The sequence below is a fragment of the Chiloscyllium punctatum genome, chromosome 2 (assembly GCF_047496795.1).
Source record: "Chiloscyllium punctatum isolate Juve2018m chromosome 2, sChiPun1.3, whole genome shotgun sequence".
Classification (NCBI taxonomy): domain Eukaryota; kingdom Metazoa; phylum Chordata; class Chondrichthyes; order Orectolobiformes; family Hemiscylliidae; genus Chiloscyllium; species Chiloscyllium punctatum.
The window spans coordinates 128,284,139-128,310,330 of NC_092740.1; the positions used below are offsets into that span (position 1 = coordinate 128,284,139).

Below are 26,192 nucleotides of genomic sequence, written 5' to 3' on the forward strand. Positions count from 1 at the left end.
AGTGGTGCTAACCACCGTGCTACCATGCCGCCCATAAAGCATCTATGAAGCATCTTCAGATTTTTTTCACATTAAAGATGCAATTTAGATACATGTTTTTGTTTTCTACATATTTAAAGTTCTGATTACAGCTGATACCCTCCAACAGCCAAATGCCATTACCCCATTGTATTAAATGAATGTTAGAGAAAGATTCACCTGAATGGTGAGTTTTAAACAATTTCAATATGACATGGAGAGAGATCCTATTGCAATGTGATTATATTAAATTGTGGAGGCAAAAGTATAGTCACTGGATAAAACTTCATGAAATTCAACTGGATAAAGAGACTTTAAACTATTTACTTTTGTCATGAATCTCTCTCTTTTGCACTAAATCACTATAGTGCAAAAGAAGGCTATTTGGCCCGTTATGTCTGCATCAATTCTCTAAATGAGATTGCGACTTAATGCTATTCTCCTGCCTTTTCTCTGAACTCTGCATAATGTTCTTATTTAAATAACTACCCTTCTTGAAGACATCATTGGAATCTCCCTCCACAACACACCCAGACAGTGCATTCCACATTCTAACATTCACTGTGTGAAAATGTTTCTTTGATATCATACTTAATTTACAAATTTAATTCTGTCCTCTTGTTCTCATTTTATCTCAATCTGATGAATTCTTGGGCTCCAATTACTGCGATTTTTATTCAACTGGCAGATCTGTTTTTCCCTCTGCTACATGGAGAAGGAATCCTTGGTGAAACTATCATTTCAAACTGGATTTTACACATTCATTGTTGAAAGATGATTAAAAAGAGATTAAAGCCAACAGATTTGCCAATTTTGGTTAGTTCAGGCTAGATCAACATGTGATAGAACACAGAACAGTATAGCAGAGGAACAGGCCCTTTGGCCCACCACATCTGTGCCAACCATGATGCCATTCTAAATGAACACCATCTGCCTGCGTATTTCTGCCCTCTATTCCCTGCATATTCATGCATCTGTCTAAATGTCTCTTAAATGTTGCTATCATATCCACTTCTACCACCTCCTCTGCTAGCACGTTCCAGACAGCTACCACACTGTAAAAAAAAATCTTTCCGCACAAATATCCTTTAAAGCATCCCCCCCTCAACTTAAACCTATGCCATCTAGTATTTGACTTTCCATGCTGGCAAAAAGACTCCGATTATCCACTGAATCCATGGCTCTCAATTTTATAAATTTCTATGAGGTCGCCTCTGATGCTCTCGCAAAAAATCCAAATTTGTTCAACCTCTCCTTATGGCTAGTACACTCTAATCCAGGCAACGTCCTGGTAAACCTCTTTTTCAACCCCTCCAAAATCTCCACATGCTTCCCATGGTGTGGCAACCAGCACTACATATAATACTCCAAACGTGGCTTAACCAAAGTTTTATACAACTGCAGCATGACTTGCCAACTTTAATACTCAATGTCCTGACTGATGAAGGTAAGTATGCCATACACCTTCATTACCACCTTATCCACTTGTCATTTTCAAGTGAAATTAAAACAAATCATGAGTGACCCCAGTGAACAAATCATGAGATGGAGTTTTTTTCATATTTTTACAGGATTTCCTGCACAATGAAGTTATTTATTTTGGTAATGATTTTCTTTAAAAAATCAAATTGTTGAATTTTAAATGGGGCTATTTTTTACAGAGCACTTTGCTTCTTATCATATAACAAGACAGAAGGGAGGTCATTCAGCCCTTCATGTCTGTGCCCGCTCTCAGTTTGAATAAATCCCCTAGTCCAATGTTCTTGCCTCTTCTCCGTAATTCTGCAATTATCTTCCCTTCAGATATTTATCCAATTCTCTTTTGAAAACTGTAACTGATTCAACCTCCCCCACACTCTCAGGCTGTGAATTTTGGAACCTAACCACTTGCTGTTAGACATCATTTTTCCTCTCATGTCGCCATTTCTTCTTTTGCTAATCACTTTGAGTCAGTGACCTTTGATTCCCAATCCTTGTGCAAATGAGAAACAGCTTCTCCCTCTTTACTGAGTCTAGACCACTCATGATTTTCGGCACCATGATCAAATCTCCTCTTAATCTTATCTCTTCCTTCATTCCAACAGTCAGCTGACAAGACAATCCTTTATGCTGTAGCTTCGATCCTGGTGAATTGCACCAACAGTTATGATGTCAAGGAGAAAATCCCAGAGCTGGTTGAGTTGGCAAAGTTGTCAAAACAGCATGTGCCTGAAGATCATCCAAAGGTAAAACAAAACAAGATTTACATTTATATAGTACCTTTCATTACTTCAACTATCACAAAGCACTTTACAACCAATGAAGTAATTGTTGTAAGTTGAAAACATGTCTGCCAATTTGCACCCAGCAAATTCCCAAAAGCAACAATGGACACATTTTCTTTTATTGATATTGTTCGAAAGATCAATGTTAGCTGAGCACCAATAAGAACTCTTCCATATAATGTCCATGGGATCTTTTGCATTCACCCGAGGTGGTAAGCGAGCCTCCAGGTAATCATCTCATTTGGAAGATGGCATCGCTGACAGTGCAGCACTCCTGGAATACTGGACTATGGGTCTAGCCTGAATTTTCTGCTCCAGTCTCTAGAATGGAACTTGAATGATTTGATCTGGAGGTGTGAGTATTACCTTCTGAGTCCTGATATGGAGGTGCTGGTGTTGTGCAAAGTTAAAAATCACACAACATCAGGTTATAGTCTAACAGGTTTATTTGAAAACATTAACTTTCGATGCACTGCTCCTTCATCAGGTGGTCCTAGCATGTACAGTTGTCTTCCATTGCATCATCTCATGCTCAGACACAATTTCACACTGATTCTCACTCAGACTTCAGATGCACATAGTTAAAAGATTAAAATATAAAACATCTCTGCCAATCTTACCCCTCACACACACCTCTCACTTTTCATGCCTGATCCATGCCAGCCTATGCCCCTGTATCCATCCCTTTATGTCTCCATGCCAATCTATATATCTCCCATGGTCCCTCACATGTCCAACATCCCCAAGACCCACTAAGGTCCCTATGCCAACTATGATACATCTCATTCACTATCTTTTGGTTTTCTCTCTCCATGTCAATTCACCAATTATCCAGCATGGAGATAACTTTATCTCCTGTCAGAAAGCTTCTTAGGTTATCAGTCTATTGATGATGTTACCATTAAAAAAGGACACCCTCATTGATACAAAAAAAATCCAATGTCATTAATTAATGCCGTTTGAAAAGAAACACTTCAAGTGCTCAATGCCTTATGTAAACAAACATTTCACTCATGTGCCTTACCCTTAAGTTTGTAATTTTTTATGTCAGTAAATAACCACTTGGAGCTATCCACCATGAGACATTCTTTGTGAAATGCCACTTTGGGAAATCAGTCATGCAGCACAAAAGCTGTAATGGTTTTATGTGATAGGCAGGCTGTGATACCTAGTACCAGCGTATGTAATTCTACTCAATTTTCCTGGAGCCAGTTCTTTGTCAACTTTGCCAATCCCAATCAGTTCATGCATTCTTCACATACAAGTAAACTTTTTTCACAATCCCTTTGCTTCCACTCAAGGCATCTGGGGACCAGGTTCAAAGGGGTGCCTTTTCTCTTCAAAATGTGAGAAACATGAGCCATTCCTTCAGCCCTCACTGTTCACATCCCTACACCATATGCTCCTCATGTCACACTCTGACCCTCCAACCATCCGCACGGCTCCTTACTCCCTTATGGCAGCTTCCTGCCTACTTCCACCCACCATGAGTTTCCCCTTCACCATCATTCTCTCTAAGCTTCATGGCCGTGTATGCTCCAAGGTTCTGTGCAATGCGATGGGCACCTAGCATTGACTTCTGGATCTGGAAGTTGCTGCCCTTCATCAACAATACCAATTCATTGTTATGGACTAGGCCAGACCACCCAAAACATTCTTGAGCAGGCAACTCAGACCATAAATTTGCAATTTGTTTCCGTAAATATACAGTGAAAATTACCCAGAGTAAGTTACTTAGGTTGACTACCAGGTTTTAAAACAGACAGAAATTTATTTACAAAATTACACAATGAAACACAAAGAACAGAATAAAGAAACCCTACAGACCTCACTATCCAAACTAGATTTAATTATGCTGTTCTGAATATACTCAACAGTCCCAATAAGCGAACCCCCTTTAAAAACGTTTTAAAAATGGAGCAAATGCTTACAGGTTGAAGTTAGAAGGACAGAAGGAGAGAGTGAGTTTTGCAACCTGTTTCCACACAGCTGAACTCCTAACTAGTTTTGGACTGAACTGCTCAGCTAGAGAGCTGACCACTCCCCTTTCATTATACAGCTCACTTCTAAAACATGACCACTTTTTTCCTGAAGTCTTATCTGTTAACATATAAACAAAAAGGCCTCTCAATACCCTTTAATCTCTGTAACAAACCAGACTAATCGGCACCAAGAGTGTTTTTGACCCCTCTGATAAAACACCAAGGACATAGAAAAAGAACAGCTTTTAGAAAAAAGGGACCAGCTTTGTGACATCATTGAGTATCCACATATATCCAATCTTATTGAAAACAAAATGTGGAAGTGAAACAGTTAAATAGGATCCCCTTTCCTCAATGTCTCCGTTTAAATTTCAACCAGGGGATTCTCTTTTGTCTGCCTCCACCTTGCCTTCACTGGTCAGCATATACGTTGAGATTCCCATAGTTTCATGCACTTAAAAGGTTGGCCTTATTGGCAAAGTCATCAATAGGGCCCTTAGTGGTTCAGTGTGCAAACCTGATGTTGAAATAAGGCACATCAAACCATCCTGCAAGATAATGGCTATCCTTAGCCGATCATTTTGGGCTGCAGGTCACACAAACTCAAGAAATACTTTAAGGTCACTCCAGGACTGAAAAGTTCCCAGTCCAGTTCAGATTATCCTGCAAGGGAAAGATAGTTCTAAAGTTGAAGCTAACTGTTTCCCGCTGTAAGTAGGTAGTAACAACACAGATGCTGTTTGCCACAAGCAGGATCTTGCCATTAAGCCAAAAGGTGTCCTGTCTATCACACAACTGAGTAAAATGGTATATGAGTAGCAGTGTCAGTGTGATTCCAGGTGTGCAAATAATGCATCCCAAAGACTGCAGATTATGTCAAGTAGCATATTCCTTCATTTGCTTGCAATCAGCAAAGTACCAACCATAACAACCAGCTCACGCTTCCAAACTCACAACACAATCTCTAATGCCCGATGTAATTAGCGAGTTTTGAGAAGATTTGTAGCTCTGGTTGAGGTTCTGGAAGTAGGTTTGCTTGCTAAGCTGGAAGGTTCATTTTCAGATGTTTCATCCCCCTACTAGGTAACATCTTCAGTGGGCCTCAAGCAAAGCACTGTACATGATTCCTGCTTTGTATTTATATGTTTGGGTTTCCTTCGGTTGATGATGTCATTTCCTGTGGTAATATCATTTCCTGTTCTTTTTCTTAGGGGGTGGTAGATGGGGTCTAACTCGATGTGTTTGTTGGTAGAGTTCCGGTTGGAATGCCATGCTTCTAGGAATTCCCATGTGTGTCTCTGTTTGGCTTGTCCTAAGATACGTGTCCTAAGCAGTGTCCTTCCTTATCTGTATGTAAGGATATTAGTGAGAGAGGGCCATGTCATTTTGTGGCTAGTTTTGTCCAATGTAGTGTTTGTTACAGTTCTTGCATGGTGTTTTGTAAATGGCATTAGTTTTACTTGTCTGTATAGGGTCTTTCAAGTTCATTAGCTGCTGTTTTAGTGTGTTGATGAGTGTGTGGGCTTATGTGATGCCAAGGGTCTGAGTAGTCTGGCAGTTATTTCCAAATGTCTTTGATGTAGGGGAGAGTGGTTAGGGTTTCTGGACATGTTTTGTTTCTGCTTGTTTAGGTTTGTTTCTGAGAAGTCAGCGGACTATGTTCATTCCAACTGGAACTCTATCAACAAACACATCGAGTTAGACCCCATCTACCACCCCCTGAGAAAAAGAACAGGAAATGACATCACCACCGGAAATAATACCACCAACCCAAAGGGACACAACATATAAATAGAAAGCAGGAATCATGTACGGTGCTTCATCTGAGACCCACTGAAGATGTTACCTAGTAGGGTGATAAAATGTCTGGAAATTAGCCTTCCAGTTTAGTGAACAAACCTACATCCAGAACCAGATGTAATTCCATGACTGGGCAATTTCGGTGAATAATTCTGTGCATGTGAGAAATTACACTGACAGCCAATTTAGGATTGTTAGTTAGTCACTGATGTGAACTAGATATATACCGATAGCAATACACAGACAGAAAGAACATACTATGCCCACTTCCATTCAATAAAATAGGTGACAACCATTTGCTGCTTTATTTCACAGAGCAATGCCCTGATCAAAGTCAAGCTGCTTTTAAATTTTTTTAATAAAACCTGGCTGATAACTGTCAGTCAGTGTTAATGGGTGCATTTGCCATGGCAACACCTCTACCAATCAGAGTCCACTTGACAACTAATCAGCACTCTACAGTTTAGATATTGGTCTTTCCCTTGAATCAATAGTCCTGTGAAATGTTTTAATGAGTGCAAGATAAAAAGTTTTGACTAGCATATTTTTTTCAAGCAGAAGAAAATAATTATTTTACTTTAAGTTCCATATGCAGATTACATTCTATTGAGAAAAGCAATTGAGAAAAACACATTTTGACACTTCTTGAGACTGATTACACTTCTACATACTTTTTGACAGGTTGTATCAAGTTGGACAGTTCCAAAGGACTTTTGGACCTTTTACACTCAAACCACATATAACAACCTAAAGAACAAGAACTCCCAAGCATCCCTGATTGCCTCCCAAAAAAATTCCTGAACCCCTACCACCTCTATCCATAGAAAAACCCCAGCTCTCCAGGTATCATGGCAATCCAAAAGCAATGCATGGAGAACAGACCTCTGTTTACCCGGTCTAATCTTCCAAATCTGATAGGAGTTATAGAGTCATACAGCATGGAAACAGACCCTTTGATCCAACTGGTCCCTGTTGACCACATCCCAAAGCTAAACTGGTCCCACTTGCCTGCGTTTGTCCCATATTCCTCCAAACCTTACTAAGGGTTATTTCCAATACTTATCCAAATGTCTCCTAAATGTTGTATCTATACCTTCAACCTCTACCACTTTATCTGGCAGTTCATTCCCCTCATGAACCACACTCTGTGTAAAACATTTGCCCCGCAAATGCTTTTTAAAGCTTTCTCTTCTCACCTTAAAAATATGCTCCCTAGTTTTGAACTCCCCCACCTAGGTGATCTTGGTGGAGGTGGGCTAATCATTTCAATGATCAGTTACCCCCACAAACTGTAAATGCTTGATCGGTGGCCTGCTCTCCCCAGTCCCACCCCCATGAATATGAGAGATTCTATGTTTGTAAGTGGGACTTGGGATTCCCAACATCTTCCAGCATTTTCACCACAACAGAGACCTCTCTTGTCGCGGTGAAAATCAGGGCCTAACTGGGCTGAAAAAGAAAAAGAAGTTATTTTAAAAATGTGAGATCATTTTAAATGTGAATTGATGGTTGCTGGTGTTGTTACAGGATAAGAAAGACTTTGTGATGATGCGCGTCAAGCGTTTGATCAAAGTTGGTGTTGTCTCTGCCCTTGCAGTCATGCTGAAGGCAGACAGTGCCATTCTAACAGACCAGACCAAGGAGCTCATGGCCAGGTAAGATATATGTCTCAGTTTGGCTAAAGACCTAAAGGGAAGGAACACGGTTAAACCTGAATAGGCAGATTGAGCCTCAAATTAATGCATCTCCTGAATGATGAAATCTCCGACTGCACAGCACTCCCTCTGTACTGCACCAAAGCTTCAGGCTGGATTATGTACCTTCATGGTAAAAACAATGACTGCAGATGCTGAAAACCAAATACTGGATTAGTGGTGCTGGAAAAGCACAGCAGTTCAGGCAGCATCCAACGAGCAGCGAAATCGACGTTTCGGGCAAAAGCCCTTCATCAGGAATAAAGGCAGTGAGCCTGAAGCATGGAGAGATAAGCTAGAGGAGGGTGGGGGTGGGGGGGAGAGTAGCATAGAGTACAATGGGTGAGTGGGGGAGGAGATGAAGGTGATAGGTCAAGGAGGAGAGGGTGGAGTGGATAGGTGGAAAAGAAGATAGGCAGGTCAGACAAGTCAAGGAGACAGTAACTGAGCTGGAAGTTTGAAACTAGGATGAGGTTGGGGAAAGGGAAATAAGGAAGCTGTTGAAGTCCACATTGATGCCCTGGGGTTGAAGTGTTCCGAGGCGGAAGATGAGGCGTTCTTCCTCCAGGCGTCTGGTGGTGAGGGAGCGGCGGTGAAGGAGGCCCAGGACCTCCATGTCCTCGGCAGAGTGGGAAGGGGAGTTGAAATGTTGGGCCACGGGGCGGTTTGGTTGATTGGTGCGGGTGTCTCGGAGATGTTCCCTAAAGCGCTCTGCTACGAGGCGCCCAGTCTCCCCAATGTAGAGGAGACCACATCGGGAGCAGCGGATACAATAAATGATATTGGTGGATGTGCAGGTGAAACCTTGATGGATGTGGAAGGCTCCTTTAGGGCCTTGGATAGAGGTGAGGGAGGAGGTGTGGGCACAGGTTTTACAGTTCCTGCGGTGGCAGGGGAAAGTGCCAGAATGGGAGGGTGGGTCGTAGGGGGGTGTGGACCTGACCAGGTAGTCACGGAGGGAACGGTCTTTGCGGAAGGCGAAAAGGGGTGGGGAGGGAAATATATCCCTGGTGGTGGGGTCTTTTTGGAGGTGGCGGAAATGTCGGTGGATGATTTGGTTGATGCGAAGGTTTGTAGGGTGGAAGGTGAGCACCAGGGGCGTTCTGTCCTTGTTATGTTTGGAGGGGTGGGGTCTGAGGGCGGAGGTGCGGGATGTGGACGAGATGCGTTGGAGGGCATCTTTAACCACGTGGGAAGGGAAATTGTGGTCTCGAAAGAAGGAGGCCATCTGGTGTGTCCTATGGTGGAACTGGTCCTCCTGGGAGCAGATACGGCGGAGGCGGAGAAATTGGGAATACGGGATGGCATTTTTGCAAGAGATAGGGTGGGAAGAGGTGTAATCCTGGTAGCTATGGGAGTCAGTGGGTTTGTAAAAAATGTCAGTGTCAAGTCGGTCGTCACTAATGGAGATGGAGAGGTCCAGGAAGGGGAGCGAGGTGTCAGAGATAGTCCAGGTAAATTTAAGGTCAGGGTGGAATGTGTTGGTGAAGTTGATGAATTGCTCAACCTCCTCGCGGGAGCATGAGGTGGCGCCAATGCAGTCATCAATGTAGCGGAGGAAGAGGTGGGGAGTGGTGCCAGTGTAATTACGGAAGATCAACTGCCCTACGTAGCCAACAAAGAGACAGGCATAGCTGGGGCCCATACGTGTGCCCATGGCTACGCCTTTGGTCTGGAGGAAGTGGGAGGATTCAAAGGAGAAATTGTTAAGGGTGAGGACCAGTTCGGCCAAACGAATGAGAGTGTCAGTGGAAGGGTACTGTTGGGGACGTCTGGAGAGGAAAAAATGGAGGGCTTGGTGGCCCTGGTCATGGCGAATGGAGGTGTAGAGGGATTGGATATCCATGGTGAAGATAAGGCGTTGGGGGCCGGGGAAACGGAAGTCTTGGAGGAGGTGGAGGGCGTGGGTGGTGTCTCGAACGTATGTGGGGAGTTCCTGGACTAGGGGGGAATAGGACAGTGTCAAGGTAGGTAGAGATGAGTTCAGTGGGGCAGGAGCATGCTGAGACAATGGGTCGGCCAGGGTGGTCAGGCTTGTGGATCTTGGGAAGGAGGTAGAACCGGGCAGTGCGGGGTTCCCGGACTATGAGGTTGGAAGCTGTGGGTGGGAGATCTCCTGAGGTGATGAGGTTCTGTATGGTCTGGGAGATGATGGTTTGGTGATGGGGGGTGGGGTCATGGTCGAGGGAGCAGTAGGAAGAGGTGTCCTCGAGTTGGCGTTTGGCTTCAGCGGTGTAGAGGTCAGTGCGCCAGACTACCACTGCGCCCCCTTTATCCGCTGGTTTGATGGTGAGGTTGGGATTGGAGCAGAGGGATTGGAGGGCTGCGCGTTGTGAGGGTGAGAGTTTGGAGTGGGGGAGGGGGGACGACAGGTTGAAGCGGTTAATGTCCCGGCGGCAGTTGGAAATGAAGGGGTCGAGGGCAGGTAATAGGCCAGCGCGGGGTGTCCAGGTGGATGCAGTGTGTTGGAGGTGGGCGAAGGGGTCCTCGGAAGGTGGGCGGGAGTCCTGATTGTGAAAGTAAGCTTGGAGGCGGAGGCGACGGAAGAATTGTTCGATGTCATGTCGTGTATTAAATTCATTGATGCGTGGATGGAGGGGGATGAAGGTGAGTCCTTTGCTGAGGACTGATCGTTCGTCCTCAGTGAGTGGGAGGTCTGGAGGGATGGTGAAAACTCGGCAGGGCCGGGAGCTGGTGTGGGTGTGGAGCTGGGAGTGGGGTCGGAGCCAGTACCTGGAGTGGGTGTGATGGTGGGGGGAATGGGGGTGGAGGCATGAGCTGGGGTAATGTTGCCCTCGGGGTTCTGGGGGGTGGGGATAGTGACAGTGGGGCTGTGGGGGGCGTGTCAGCAGAATGCAGGTGAGTGGCGCTGGTGGAGGCAGAAGTGGTGGCGATCATGGCAGTCGGGGTGGCGGAAGTCACTGAGCGTGTGGCATCAGCGATGATATGAGGGCCGGAAGTGGCTGTGGGAGTGGCCATAATGTGGGCGGAAGTGACATCATCACTCAGCGTGGGGGTGGTAGCTGCGTCAGCCGCATGGCTAATGGCGTTTCCGAGGCCAGGGGAATCTTCTGGAATGTTTGAGGAGCGCTGGTTATGGAGGTGGGTGGATAAAAGTTTGTTGTACTTACAGTTTTTGATGTTTGAGATGGAATTGAAATACTGTTTGTTGAGAGTGTGAATTCTCCTGAGGATGTAGTACAGAGTGGGTACTTTGCAATTCTGAGAGAGTGTGGCCCTCAGCTGAGGCAGGGATGACTGGAGAGAGGTTAGGTGACGGCGCATTGCTGCAAGCGTGGAGCAGAGGATCTTGAAGGAGAACTGTTGCTGGTGTTTTTGAATCTGTAGTCTGTACTGTTTGTCCTGTTCGGGTCCAAACTCTGCTGGTTTAAAGGTGGTCTGGAGTCCGTGTGGGATGAGTTGGTTATGGAGGCATGCACTGAGGAAGCAAATGTGGCTGTGGTACCGAGTTTGTTTCACAACATGGTTGAAGAGATTCAGAGCAGAGGAAATGACCTGGGAGTTGCAGTGGGAGAGGGACTCCCTGAGATTCTTGTAGAGAGAGGAGGAAAACTTCTTCAAGGCAGGCATCCTTGCAAGAGGATTCGTAGTCGGGTTAAAATCAACAAGGTAAAAACAATGACTGCAGATGCTGAAAACCAAATACTGGATTAGTGGTGCTGGAAGAGCACAGCAGTTCAGGCAGCATCCAACATTGGGGAGACTGGGCGCCTCGTAGCAGAGCGCTTTAGGGAACATCTCCGAGACACCCGCACCAATCAACCAAACCGCCCCGTGGCCCAACATTTCAACTCCCCTTCCCACTCTGCCGAGGACATGGAGGTCCTGGGCCTCCTTCACCGCCGCTCCCTCACCACCAGACGCCTGGAGGAAGAACGCCTCATCTTCCGCCTCGGAACACTTCAACCCCAGGGCATCAATGTGGACTTCAACAGCTTCCTCATTTCCCCTTTCCCCACCTCATCCTAGTTTCAAACTTCCAGCTCAGTTACTGTCTCCTTGACTTGTCCGACCTGCCTATCTTCTTTTCCACCTATCCACTCCACCCTCTCCTCCTTGACCTATCACCTTCATCTCCTCCCCAACTCACCCATTGTACTCTATGCTACTCTCTCCCCACCCCCACCCTCCTCTAGCTTATCTCTCCATGCTTCAGGCTCACTGCCTTTATTCCTGATGAAGGGCTTTTGCCCGAAACGTCGATTTCGCTGCTCGTTGGATGCTGCCTGAACTGCTGTGCTCTTCCAGCACCACTAATCCAGTATTATGTACCTTCATATTGCAGTAAGGTGTGAAGACTTGGCCTTTTAACTCAGAGGCTAGGTGTACGATCATTGAACCAGGTCAGCGCATCAACACCATTAAGCAATATAGCCATCAGGCAGGTACTGTTACCAATTTCCATTGCCAGCTCCCAGGGATATTCTCTTAAAGAAAGACTTGCTTTTATGTAGCACCTGTTATAATCTCAGGACATGTCAAAGCTCCTTTGTGATTTTGTTGAGGGATGCATATTGGCCAGGAGACCAGGGATAACTCCATGACTTTTCATCAAAATAGTGGCTCAGGGATTATTTGCATCCGCTTAAGAGTGCAGACAGAGTTTTGGTTTGGTTTATCTGGAAACCAGCTCCACTGTCAGTGCAGCAGTCCCTCAGTACTGCCCACTGAGTGTCAGCTTGGATTTTAGCTTGAATCTCTGGATTGGGATTTCCTGTCTCAGAGGTGAGCGTGCTGCCTACAGATGCCTATTCATTTCAAACATATGCAACCAGCCACACTATATCCTGTGTACTGCACTATCAGTATTACATAACTGAACAATATTTTCATTTTAAAAGCATTATATCTTTCTTTAAACTGAATCTAATTTCAATTTGGTTCTTTAGGGTGTTCCTTGCATTGGTTGAAGATGTTAGAGATCGTGGTAAAGTTGTGGCACAAGGTGGTGGAAAGGTAATTACACAGAATGGCCATCAAACTTCCATCATAGAAACAGGCTATCTGACTCAACTGTTCTATCCTGGGGTTGTTGCTCCACACAAGCCTCACACCCCACCCAACTTCAATTCATCCTATCAGCATATTCTCGATTCCTTTTTCCATTGTATGACTTGTCAGTTTCTCCTTAAATTTATCAGTTTACCAATTTAGTGTGGCAATGGGTTCCATATTGCCATTGCTCTCTGGGTTAAGAAATTTCTACTGAAGTTATTAGTTACTATCTGATATTTAGGCCTCCTAATTTTAGTCTCCTCCATCAGTTGAAACCTATTCTTCATGATTATTCTGTCAAACTCCTATCTTATCTAAAGGACTTTTATCTGGTAACACGTTAGACGGTTACTTTCTGGGGAAAATACTAATCCCAGTTTATTCAATCTTTCCTGTGAAGTATAAACTTTTGGTTCTGAAACCATCATTAAATGTGATGCGTCGATGTAAATCCTTGAAGATAGGCATTATATTGCAGCTGATTAAAATTGCATTGGCTGAGTATTGTGAGTAGTTACAATAATGATAGCTGTACGTGTTCACAGTTATGAACAGGAGAGAATAACCAGATTGGGTTGTATGTGCATATGGACGGTAATGAATAATTAATTAGAGATGTGGTGAATAATTAATTATCAATGAATTACTTGATAATTACATTACATGTGGTTAAAACCTTAGCCCAGTACTCCATAGCTAAGCACAACTATTGCGACATTTTCAACCTAACTTTAATAATCAGTGCAAAACAGAGCCTAATAAAAATTAAGAACAAGAATTGGCCATCCAACCCTTGCAGTCTGCTCTGTCATTTGATACAATCATGGCTGATCTCATTTTGGCCTCAACTCCATTTTTCTGCCAGCTTACTATAACCCTTCAACGCATTACTATTAAAAACATATCCATCTGCTCCTTAATATTTCAATTCATAATGAATGCAAGGACTATATTAACACCTTTGATAGCACGAGGATGTGTTAAGCTTCACAATATGGTGGTCAGTAATTATCAGAGAGATTGGGGAGAGTGGACATTTCCCATCAGTCCATTATTGAATCATTTTATTTTTTGATCTGATAGTTGGAAGAGAAAGTATCTTTCCTTCAAAGTGATTCCATTATCTTATGAAATCTATGGAGCAGGCCTTCCAAACACATTAGCTACCTGACAAAATAAAACAGCAGAAGGAGTAAGCACGGTTGACTTAAAATGCAATGAAAAGCAAATAAAAAAAGGAATCTTTTTTAAAACGTGAAAAAAAGACATCAATCTATTCAATATCCCTTGATCTGTTCTGCAATTGCTTAAATAGATGCCTTTGGTCATCAACGATGTATTGGAATACTAAGAGTAACAATCAAGCTAAAAGAAGTCACTCTGTCACTATGAAATTAATGAAAAAGAAACATTTTAAAAGTTTTATGGAAGCTTCTCAGAAGTAGGTTTAGGTAAATGGTTCTTTTATAGAGCCACTATAAGTAATTAGAGTTCAATGGCTTTCATACAGTTAAATTGTAGGATTCCGTCGTCTCTCTTCATAAGGCATATTCTCCCTCTTCATTCTCTCACCTGTTTATTTTCTTTTTCAGACCTTACTGCCTCTTGCCCTACATGGCACAGACATTGGTAAAATTAAGGCGTCCCATGCACTTGCTAAGATTGCTGCCATCTCTGACCCAGAAATAGCCTTCCCGGGTGAAAGGGTAAGTGGGACAGTATCAAATTGATGACATTAAAGTGAGAGATATTACATGTCCTAGGTAGAGTTAGGACTTATTCAGTTGAGTATAATCTTTAATGGAATTGCATTTCTAATTATTGCTAAACAAACTCTTTGGGACTGAAAATTAAACTTGATGAATGTGGAGTCTCACCTTTTAATTATTATTGCATACTAAAAAAAACAAATGTGTTTCTTTTAATGTGCAACAGTAATTAAAAGATGAGACTCTGCATTTATTAAGTTTAACTTTTTAAATATTTATTTTTTGCTTTATCCATTCCTTTACATTCCATCTTTAATTTCACTCTCTTTATTTTGCTTTCTGTACCTGATTTAATATTGAACTAAGTACTCTAATTATCTAGATTTTGTGCTGCTTATGAATAATTTTTTAATCTGATTGTATCACCCCAAAACAATGTTGCTTGTGCTATTAATGTTGACTTGAGATGCCCTATAGAGAGGGGTGGGATGTTGCATCATGAGCTGGCAGTAATTCCTGCTGCAGAGGCCTATGGGCAGTTCACAGGTGAGTGCAAGTGTAATGATCAAATCGCATTATTTATTGCCACTGAGAGTAGAATATCAGCCTGATAATCAATCTGGTTTTCAGCCTAGGTGGCACAGTGGCTCAATGGTTAGCACTGCTTCCTCGTGGCATCAGGGAACCAGGTTCAATCCCAGTCCTTGGGCGACTCTGTGTGGAGTTTGCATGTTCTCATTGTGTCTCCATGGGTTTCTTCCTGCAATCCAAAAATGCGCAGGTTAGGTGAATTGGCCATGCTAAATTGCCCATACTGTTCAGGGATGTATAGGTTGGGTACATTAGTTGGGGTAAATGTAGGGGAATTGGTCTGGGTGAGTTAATCTTTGGAGGGTCATGTGGACTTGTTGGGCCAAATGGCCAGTTTCCATACTATAAGGATTCTGTGACATCTGTTATGGACTAGGCCAGACCACTCAAAACATTCTTGAGCAGGCAACCCAGACCATAACTTTGCAATTTGTTTCAGTAAGTGTATCGTAAAAATTACCCGGAGTAAGTTAGCAAGGTTGACTACCAGGTTTTAAAACAGACAGCAATGTATTCACAGAAGTACGCAATGAAACACAAAGAATGGAATAAAGAAATGCTACAGAACTCAGTCTATCCAAACTAAACCTAATTAAGCTGTTCTGAATATACACAACAGTCCCAATGAACAAAACACCTTAAAAAAAACAGTAAAACATTGAACAGATGCTTACAGGTTGCAGTTAGAAGAGCAGAAAGAAAGAAAGAGAGAGAGACTTTCTTAGCCTATTTCTACACAGCACACTGTTGAACTCCTAACTAGTTCTGCAGTGAACTGCTCAGCTAGAGAGCTGACCACTCCCCTTTCATTATACAGACCTCTTCTAAAACATGACCACTTTGGCCTGTAGTCTCATCTGATTAATATAAACAAAAAGGCCTCTCAACATCCTTTAATATGTGTACCAAACTAGTCACCTTGGAGCCGGGAGAGTTTTATGACCCCTCTGAAAGAAATCAAGGACACAGTACTTTTCCTTAAGAAAAGTAACAGCTTTCAGACAAAAGAGACCAACTGTGTGAGACTTCTAATTCTATTCCCAGAAAGGAGAGTGTTTCAAATAGGAGTCTTTCTGAGTAAATTATCTTGGTGTGACAGCAGAGTTCCAAAAAACTTGTTTCATCTCCCATAGCATGAATAAGTATCTTTCAAGAAAATGTTGTGCTTCAGTCATATATAATAAATCCATGCAACTGTGTCAAAATTAATCATAGAAAATGTATCTTTTTGGTACTTTCAGATCTACGAAGTTGTGAGGCCACTCGTCAGTTTGTTGAACACAGAGCGAGATGGTATACAAAACTATGAAGCCCTAATGAGTCTCACAAACCTTTCTGCAAAAAGTGAAAAACTAAGGCAAGTTCACTTTTGATTTTATTCAATTATACAAATAAGGGTTTTGCAAATTGCTGTTTTGAAAGATTTAATGCCATTTGTGTATTGCAGAATCTGACAACACAGATGGAAGCCATTTGGCCTATCTTTCCGGTGCTGGATTTTAGCAAGTGCAATCCAAATTATCCCCTAGCTCTGCTTTTTGTCCATAGCATTATTCTACTTCATATTCATTTTATTTTCAAATGTTTATCCAATTTTTAAAAGTTATTATTTAATCTGTTTCTGCCATTTTGGGCAGTTCATTCCAGATCACAATTACTTACTACCTTAAAGAAAGATTTGTTCATCTCCTCTCTAGATAACTTGCCATTGGGCTCTGAGCACTTCTTGGCTCACAGCTCCAACAATTACACAGTATCACTTCTTTGGTGATTGTGATTTTCCAGAGTTCCTCCCTCCTTCCATCTGCTGATTTAACATTGCTCTTGGGATGATACTCATATCCTCTATAGAGAAAACTGGTGAAAAATACCTGTTCAGTTTGCCTGCTTTCTTGATTTTCTATTATTAATTCTTCAGTCTCATTTTCTCTGGACTAAAGCTCACTTTATTAATTCTTTTCTTCTTTACATATTGATAGAAACAATTCTTATTTGTTTTTATTTCAGGTTAGACAATAGGTGCAGGTGTAGGCCATTCTGCCCTTCGAGCCTGCACCACCATTCATTATGATCATGGCTGATCATCCTTAATCAGTATCCTGTTCCTGCCTTATCTCCATAACCCTTGATTCCACTATCCTTGAGAGCTCTATCCAACTCTTTCGTAAACGAACCCAGAGACTGGGCCTCCACTGCCTTCTGGGGCAGAGCATTCCACACACCCACCACTCTCTGGGTGAAGAAGTTTCTCCTCATCTCTGTCCTAAATGGCCTACCTCTTATTTTTAAACTGTGTCCTCTGGTTCGGGACTCACCCATCAGTGGAAACATGTTTCCTGCCTTCAGAGTGTCCAATTCCTTAATAATCTTATACGTCTCAATCAGATCCCCTCTCAGTCTTCTAAACTCAAGGGTATACAAGCCCAATCGCTCCAATCTTTCAACATAAGATAGTCCCGCCTTTCCAGGGATTGACCTTGTGAACCTACGCTGCACTCCCTCAATAGTCAGAATATCGTTCCTCAAATTTGGAGACCAGAACTGCACACAATATTCCAGGTGCGGTCTCACCAGGGCCCTGTACAGCTGCAGAAGAACCCCTTTGCTTCTATACTCAATCCCTCTTGTTATGAAGGCCAGCATGCTATTAGCCTTCTTCACTACCTGCTGTACCTGCATGCTTGCCTTCATTGACTAGCGTACAAGAACACCCAGGTCCCTTTGTACTGCCCCGTTACCTAACTTGACTCCATTTAGGTAGTAATCTGCCTTCCTGTTCTTGCCACCAAAGTGGATAACCATACATTTATCCACATTAAACTGCATCTGCCATACATCTGTCCAGAGGTTAGCTTTCCCTCCCGCTCTGTTTCCATTCTTCCATTTTCTGATTATTCTTTGTGTTTTATTTCTATATTCTGCCCTACTTTTGCACAATTAAAAGGTTTTTATTTATGTTTTATACTATCTTTAACATTTTTTGTGAGTAACAGATGGTTTGTAACCATTCCTTAGGTTTTTCCTAACTCTTTGGAAAGTATATATTCCGTGTCTTTTGAAATATACTCTTAAAGGTCTGCCTCTGAATCTTTATTAACTTGTCCTTTAATCTAATTTTTGAAAGTCAAGTCACTTTAGACAGCCATGCTTTCATAACTTTATAATTTCCCTTGTTTAAATTTTAAAAAATCTCCGACCCATCCTTTCCCCCTCAAAATGAATGTAAAATGCAATCATATTATTCTGCTGCTACCTAAGGGCACCATCACTATGAGATCATCAATTAACCCTATCTTGTTGTACAATGGCAGGTATAGCCTACATTCTAAGAAACTATCACAAAAGCATTCTAAGCTTCTCATCTTCATTACTTTTTTCCACTCAACTTTTCTAGTCAATATACATAGATTATTGCTGGGCCTTTCTCACATTATTTTTTTCCTTTCTGCTTCACCCTACCATATAGCCATTGTTAAGAGAACCTGTATAAAATTCCCACAAGTGACTTTGTGCATTTACCTGTTCCCGTTTCTATCCAAACTGTTTCCCAATCCTGGTTTCCTGAATTAATATAATCTCTCTCCATTGTGCTAATACCTTTATTAACTAACAAACCCAACAATCACCTATTCCTAGCTTCTAAATGTCCTCGAGTCTTTAAGACTCATGCCCAAATCCATGTTGTCCAGGGAGGGGTCTCAGTTACAAATGGGATCAGGTAGAGGGAGGTGTCATTGGGTTTGGTGTATGTGTGTGTATATCAGGTCAGAGTGGAATGGTGGGTGCCACATCTGGTGGAATTGGGTACAAGGTTGTTAGTTCCAGTGGGGTCAGTTCAGATAACAAAGGGTAGATGGAAGGATGCTTTTTCACCTTTTAGGGACAGGACATTTAGGACTGAGATAAGAGGAATTTCCTCACTCAGTGGAAGATGAATCTTTACAATCTTCTTCCCCAGAGGGCTGTGGAGGCTCAGTCAATGATTATGTTCAAGTCACAGATCGATAGATTTCTGCAGACTAAGAGCATCAAGGAAAATGGGGAAGGTGCGAGAAAATATTGTATCAGCTTTGATTTTTTTTTAGATTAGATTACTTACAGTGTGGAAACAGGCCCTTCGGCCCAACAAGTCCACACCGCCCCGCCGAAGTGTAACCCACCCATACCCCTACATCTACCCCTTACCTAACACTATGGGCAATTTAGCACGGCCAATTCACCTGGCCTGCACATCTTTGGACTGTGGGAGGAAACCGGAGCACCCGGAGGAAACCCACGCAGACACGGGGAGAACGTGCCAACTCCACACAGTCAGTCGCCTGAGGCGGGAATTGAACCCGGGTCTCAGGCGCTGTGAGGCAGCGGTGCTAACCACTGTGCCACTGTGCCGCCCACTTTGAATGGAGTGTGCTGAAAGCATTGAGTGACCTACTCCAACTCCCACTTGTTAAATAATGTTGCACCTTACTCATTGCCTCCAAATTCTTTCATAATCTGAGAGCCAGAATTGCTTACTGTTTCAAATCTTGAACAGATTTTATTCTACAAATGATACCTAATGGAGTGATTCTGAATGAAGTTTTTAATAAGTAAGTGTGTTTTTTTTAATGCAATGGAGTAAAGCAGCTTGCAAACATTAAGTGTATTTGCACATACTGCAAATGTCAAGTCAAAGCATGATGAATGGGTGTGCATGAGTGCTTCGGCATACTAAGGGCATTTTCCTAGGCATCAATTGAGTTGGTATTTTGCATTAATGGATCAATTAGAGATGAAAATGAAAAATAATGTACACGGCTGCAGAAAGGTCTGCTCTAGTAGAGGTCCAACATCAGGGATAGTAGGCTATCTTTTGTCTGATTTACCACCTGAGTACATCACAAGACAATTAAAGCAGAATGCTGAAAATGGTGGGCAAGTTTGACAGCATCTACGGAGAATGTAACACTGCGAAGGAAATCACAGAGGACAGGGTGCATGGGAGAAATCTGGCAGCCATCCAGCTGGTTGGTTAGAAATCTAACAAACCTGGTGCCCACACACTATAAATAAATAAAAAGAAGGGCCAGCTGAGCTTGTTAAATTGACCCTGTATTATTCCACCTACATCACAATATGACTATTGTCAGAAGTCAGGCAGGTGTAGGATGCACAGACTTTTTTTAAGTGCTTATAGTAGCAGGAATAAACAGGGTGCTGATGTTGGAGAGTACCCATTGCCCAATTGGCGAACACCCTCAAGAAGATAGCACCCTATTTTCCTTCCAATCTTCATCTTTAAATCCCACCACTGGATTGTTAGTCACCTCCATGTCCTTGAGTTGAGAAAACAAACCCTAGCCTAAAGCCCCTGGGCATACCTGGATTGCGGTCCATGGGGATGCCTGCTTGGGCCTGCCCATGGTTCTGATGTGCATGCTAGCAAGCACTTGTGGGACTCCATAGGGTGGTCCTTCCGCTTAGTGAGGCATGAAATTCCCACTTGGAATTCATTCAGCCCTCCCACAGAGGAGGAATAAAGCATACTGCACCTGACGGTGGGGGGAGAAAATTCCAGTAGTGGAGAATCTTGGGGATGAACCATCCCAGTGGCCATGTGCAGGTAGAAGATTCCACCTACCCACACCCTATTGTAGCTTTTTCAAGTCTTATTAATTACCTTGTCCCATTTTCTAACATTTTTTACATCAGCTGTGGTACAGGGCTAACATTCTACCCTCTGAGTCAGCAAGTTCAGAGTTCAGGTCTGACTCCACAGCCTTGAGCTGTAAATCTGGCCTGATACATTCACTGTGATACTGTATGAGTGCTACAGTATCAGAGGTACTGTCTTCTGCATGACCTGTCCGTCCTCCCAAGTAAGTGTAATCAATCCCACAACACTATCAGTCTCCATAGTGTCCTGGCCAACATGTATCCCTCAGTCAAAAAGTCACTTATCTCACTATAAAAGCAGATTATTAGATTAGCTTCCCTACAGTATGGAAACAGACCCTTCAGCCCAACAAGTCCACACCGACCCTCCGAAGAGTAACCCATTCCCCATATTTACCCCTGACTAATGCACCTAACACTATAGGCAATTTAGCTTGGCCAATTCACCTAACCTGCACATTTTTGGATTGTGGAAGGAAACCAGAGCATCCAGAGGAAACCCACACAGACGCGGGGAGAATATGCAAACTCTACACAGATGGTTGCCCGAGCCTGGAATTGAACCCGGGTCCCTGACTGTGAGGCAGCAGTGCTAACCACTGAGCCACCGTGCTGCCCATAAACTACCATGTTTCCCATAGCCGCCGTGCTGCCCGTAGCCACCTTGCTGCCCATTATCTGGTCATTAATGCCATTGTGACTTGTGGGAACATGCATGCAATTTGGCTGGTGTATTTCCTTCATTACAACAGCGACTAGACTTCAGAAGCACTTTGTTATGTTTAAAGCACTTTGTGGTGTCTCACAATTGTGAAACCTGCTCTATAAATGGAAGTCTTCCTTTCTCTTTTTAGGCAAAAAATAATCAAGGAGAAGGCATTACCTGAGATTGAATGTTACATGTTTGAGGAACATGATCAAATTCGACAAGCAGCCACTGAGTGTATGTGCAATATGGTTGTCTGCAAGGATGTAAGTGAATACCAACAGAAAGTATTAGTGTGACTATTATTCAAAATTAAGGGGCAAAAAGTGGATATTGTTTGTCAATTGTGAACAGTCTTAGAAGTGAAAATAGTATGGGAAAGGGATGTATTTAAAAGTTCCTTTATCCTATAGAAACTGATCCAATATACAAGTTAAAATGAATATTGTCCAATTATCACTCAGCCACAACTTAATCTGTTCCACTGTTGGCCCAGATTTTGATCTAGTGAGGCATACCACTGCTTGTCATGTTACTTATATCCTTTCCTGCACCTTTTCTCTTCAAATATTTTGCAACATAATTTATTGAGAGTGTAAGTTACCAATGGTATAGCAGGGACAAATGGAACCTCAGTGAACAACAGAACAGTCTCTCTCTTCAAAAGGTGAGATTTATGGATTACAAAATAAGCAGTTGAACAATGGAGAAGGACATAATGTGAATTAGTTTTGAGAGAGGTCTCAAAAACTAAATAAAGAAAGAGAAAGAAAGACTGAAGAGGAACAGAGAGAAAAAGAAAAAAAAAACATGGAAGGGAGATTAATTTGAAAGAAATTAACAAAACTTCCAACAACAATGCACATCATGCATGAGAGAGACTCAACGACGGAAATTGTTGAAGAACTTGATTGCCACTGTATAAATTGCTATTAGTGTAAAGGACTTACACTGTTAATTACCAGCCTAACTTCCTGCAATGAGTTTAGAAACAATTTATTGTGCAAATCTATTATTAGAAATAACAAGGAGGCTAAAGATGAGATGCTGTTTGTGTGAAGCAGAGTAGATCAAATGGCAAGTTCTGGAGATTCACAACTTACACTGTAACTCTTCCCTTTGCCCTGAACTTGGTGATGTGTTCTATTAATAACAGCCTGTGTCTTTAACATGCCAATTGTGTCCCAGCAAGATCAGTCCCAAAGTACTATTGAAGAATGGTTATTATTAATAGTGTAAAACAATTAGACTCTCTTAAGATCGAGCAAAGTACTTCCACAGCAGTCATTAGAGCCTGAAGTCCTTCTGTCATTATTAAGGTTCAAGAACGTTTTGTGGCTGAAGGAAATGACCGAATGAAGCTATTGGTACTACTCTGTGGTGAAGATGACGTAAAGGTCCAGATGGCAGCTGCAGGAGCTGTTGCCATGCTTACCGCTAGCCGGAAGGAACTCTGCCACAAGTTGACAAGAGTGGTGAGTGTCATCTGTTGGCAATTGTAGGACTAGCATGATCCTATAATCCTTTACATTAGAAAGAGCTTGCATTCATATAGCAACCTACAAATGCTTTACAACCAATGAAGTGCTTCTGAAGCACAGTCAGCATTGTTGAAATATAGGGAGACACAGCATAACATTAAGTAGGCCCAATCTGCCCTCTCGAGTGGTCATAAAACAAAATGGCTATTATTCAACAAAGAATAGGTGGAGTGACCTAGCTAATATTTATTCCTGATGAACGTATTCAAGATAAATTATCTTCGATCTTGCTGCTTCATTTTGTACATTACAACACGCACAGCATTTCATGTGTACTGTATTCGCCACAAAGTGCTTTGAAATGTCTTGAAGTTGTGAAATTCTCTGTAGAAATGCAAGGTAGTCAATACTTCACATGATAATGCCATTGGGTGTGCCATCAGTAAAAAGCACCAAACTTGCGTGCTCTTGTAAACCATAGCTGTTCAACCTTCTTGACTTTTCTGAAACCCGTAGACTATATTAACCCCCTCCATTGCATCACCACCATTGCTTAGCTGGCTGGGATTGCTCCTCACCTGGATCCTCTTATCCAAACAGAGAATTACCTGTACTGACTTCTCTTCCCATTCCAGAACCATCACAACCCATTTTTGGCCTCCCAATATTTCCCATCTATATGTTCCACTTGGCAACATCATAACTTCCACTTGTACACAAGACCAGAAAAAGTAGGAAAAAGAGTAGGTCATTTAGCTTCTCAAGTCTCCTTTGCTATTAAATTTGATCAGATAGAGCCTTCTGATTCGACTCTACTGTTCTGCTCAGCCACCATATCCCTTAATTCTATTCTGAAAAATCTATTGATTTCATACCTTAACTATATAGTATCCATGATGAAATGGAGAATTGAAATTTCTCCTCATCTCAGTCCTAAATAATTGATGTCCTTGTCCTAAAAGTCTGCCAACATGGACCTCAAGCTTTAGACACTCCAGCCAGGGGGATCAACTTTTCAGCATCTATCCTTTGAAGCCCATTTAAGTTTCAATGAGCTCACCTCTCATTCTTCTTAGCTTGAGAGAGCATGGATCCAATTTGTTCAGCTTCTCATCCAGGGACAATGTCCTCTTATCCCTGGAACAATCTGATGAACATTCATGATGAACTGGAGCTGACCATTTCAATGGCCTTTCAAATTCCACCTTCTGTAATCTTGAGCCAATCTAAAACTCAGCCACCCAAACACTTCTTTGCACCACACTCCATTTCCCCCACACCATTGCGCTAATCCACACTGGTTCCCAGTTATGAGCATTGACTCAGACTTAAAATTCCCATCCACATTTTCAAATCCCTTCATTGTGACATGCCTCCCTATCTCTAACATTCAAATCATTAATGACAATCCATTCCTCAGTCAGTCACTAGTAACTCTCTTGGCCTTATTTGACCATGCTGCTATTTTGGTTCTCACATGGTCCCCGTAGCCATAGTGCCTCACAAGAGTTTGTGGCTAACACATTGGAGCAGACTTTTGAAGGAATCTTGACTGGATTTTGTTTCTGTCTTTGTGCACAGACTGCTCAGTGGCTCGAAATCTTGCAGCGACTCTGTATCCACGACAATGTGGAAATTCAGCATCGAGGCCTGGTCATTGTTTTCAACTTGATGGAGGCAGACAAGGAAATTGGCAAAAAGCTGATTGAGAGTGAAATGCTGGAAATCCTGACAGTCATTAGCAAATTGGAAAATAATGTAAAACACCAAGAATGTATCAATGTGGCTCGTGAATGCTTGACTAAAGCAATGGATTACTCTCTTATTAAACCAACATCTTAGTCTGCAACATAAAGAGCAGCCAGTGCAAATGGCTTAGATATCAGAATTAGACCACATTTTAAAAAGTAACTGGATATTTACTCAAAGCCTGTAACACTCCAGATGCTGATTATTTATCAAGCAAATTAACATTTTGACTGTGTTGCACGAACATTAGAAAACATTTGTCAGTTTGAAATAATTATTTTACTTCATGCTTGCAACAAGACTTTAACTGGAAAACACATAAAAAATGAGTAAACATGCTATTTTTAATTTTACATTTGTCTTTTTACTGTATTACTTTGAATACCGAGGACTGGAGCCTAAACTTTCTTTGAGCAAGTAAAGAGATTACTGTTAAACTGTGTCATTGAATTTTTTTACTAATGTGTGCTTATACCCTTCTTAGACTTTGACCCAAAGCAACAACTTGCATTTATATTGTATCTTTAACACTGCATAGGTTCCAGAGATGATAAGAATTATCACTAAAAATTGCCACATAATGAAATTTAAGACAGGTGACCAAAAGCTTGGTCACAAGTGATAGGCTTTAAGAAGCATCATGAATGAAGAAAAGAGTTTAGGAAAGAAATTTAAGCACTTAGAGTCCTGGCAACTGAAGGCACCTTGATAGTCATGCTGTGGCTCAAATTGGGCATTTCTAATAGGCCAGATTTGAATCTACAAGAGGTTACAGAGGTAAGGAGGGGCATGAGCATAGAGAGATTTGAAAACACAATTGAGAATTAATGTATTATTGTGATATAAACTCCTGGGTCTAATGCTACTGCTAGTATGACATAGTCTTGAGTATTGCACAATATGCTAGCTCATGTAACATGTATAACACATAGATATGGGTTCCTGTAAGATACTTGCCTTGAAGTTTATTTACAACATCTAATGTTTAGACAAGGCTAAAATATCACAGATGTCCACACAGTCTTGGTTCTATGCTTACTGATGTTCTGTACATCACATAAGCAACTGATTAAACAATGACTCCAATATATTGAGAGCGAATGACTGCATGACACATCTTGGTGTTATGTAGCTGTCTTAAAAAGATACCATGCCTTCCTGGTTTTATTCTTTGCCTTAATACACAATTGCCTCTTTTCCCTTTGAAAAATGGCAATGCCATTCCATTAGATTATTTAACTACTAAATGGCAACTATTCCAATATAGTAACATCCCATAAACACACCCCTTAGCAAAGACAAATTCAGTAAAACAGATTATCTCACATGCAATGTTTCTCCAGTCCAGGAGAGAAAAACAACAAGAGAAAATTCTGGCAGAGAGAGAAAACTCAAACATTTGGCTGTAAAAATGAGAGATATATGGCAACTTCAAAACCCGAACACTACTGAAAGCTCAACTAAACCTTGGTTCTGTGGAAGTCTAGCTTCACCCCTTCTGGCTACTTCTATTGTTCCCATTTTTTT

The 26,192-nt window shown here is 42.1% G+C and overlaps 1 protein-coding gene across 3 annotated transcripts in view; it reads left to right on the forward strand.

Moving 5' to 3' along the window:
* Positions 1–25,102, forward strand: part of unc45b (unc-45 myosin chaperone B) — a 68,224-nt gene extending 43,122 nt beyond the window's left edge. For 2 of the 3 annotated variants that reach the window (XM_072588608.1, XM_072588619.1), the window contains exons 13-20: positions 2,103–2,243; positions 7,592–7,719; positions 12,669–12,735; positions 14,367–14,480; positions 16,316–16,431; positions 21,584–21,701; positions 22,755–22,910; positions 24,498–25,102. In XM_072588608.1, the coding sequence (XP_072444709.1) occupies positions 2,103–2,243; positions 7,592–7,719; positions 12,669–12,735; positions 14,367–14,480; positions 16,316–16,431; positions 21,584–21,701; positions 22,755–22,910; positions 24,498–24,758 (1,101 nt within the window). In that variant the 3' untranslated portion in view covers positions 24,759–25,102. Of the gene's footprint in view, positions 1–2,102; positions 2,244–7,591; positions 7,720–12,668; positions 12,736–14,366; positions 14,481–16,315; positions 16,435–21,583; positions 21,702–22,754; positions 22,911–24,497 lie in introns of those variants that run through there. The other variant, XR_011963115.1, reaches the window with a different exon arrangement.
* The last annotated feature ends 1,090 nt before the right edge of the window (positions 25,103–26,192 follow it).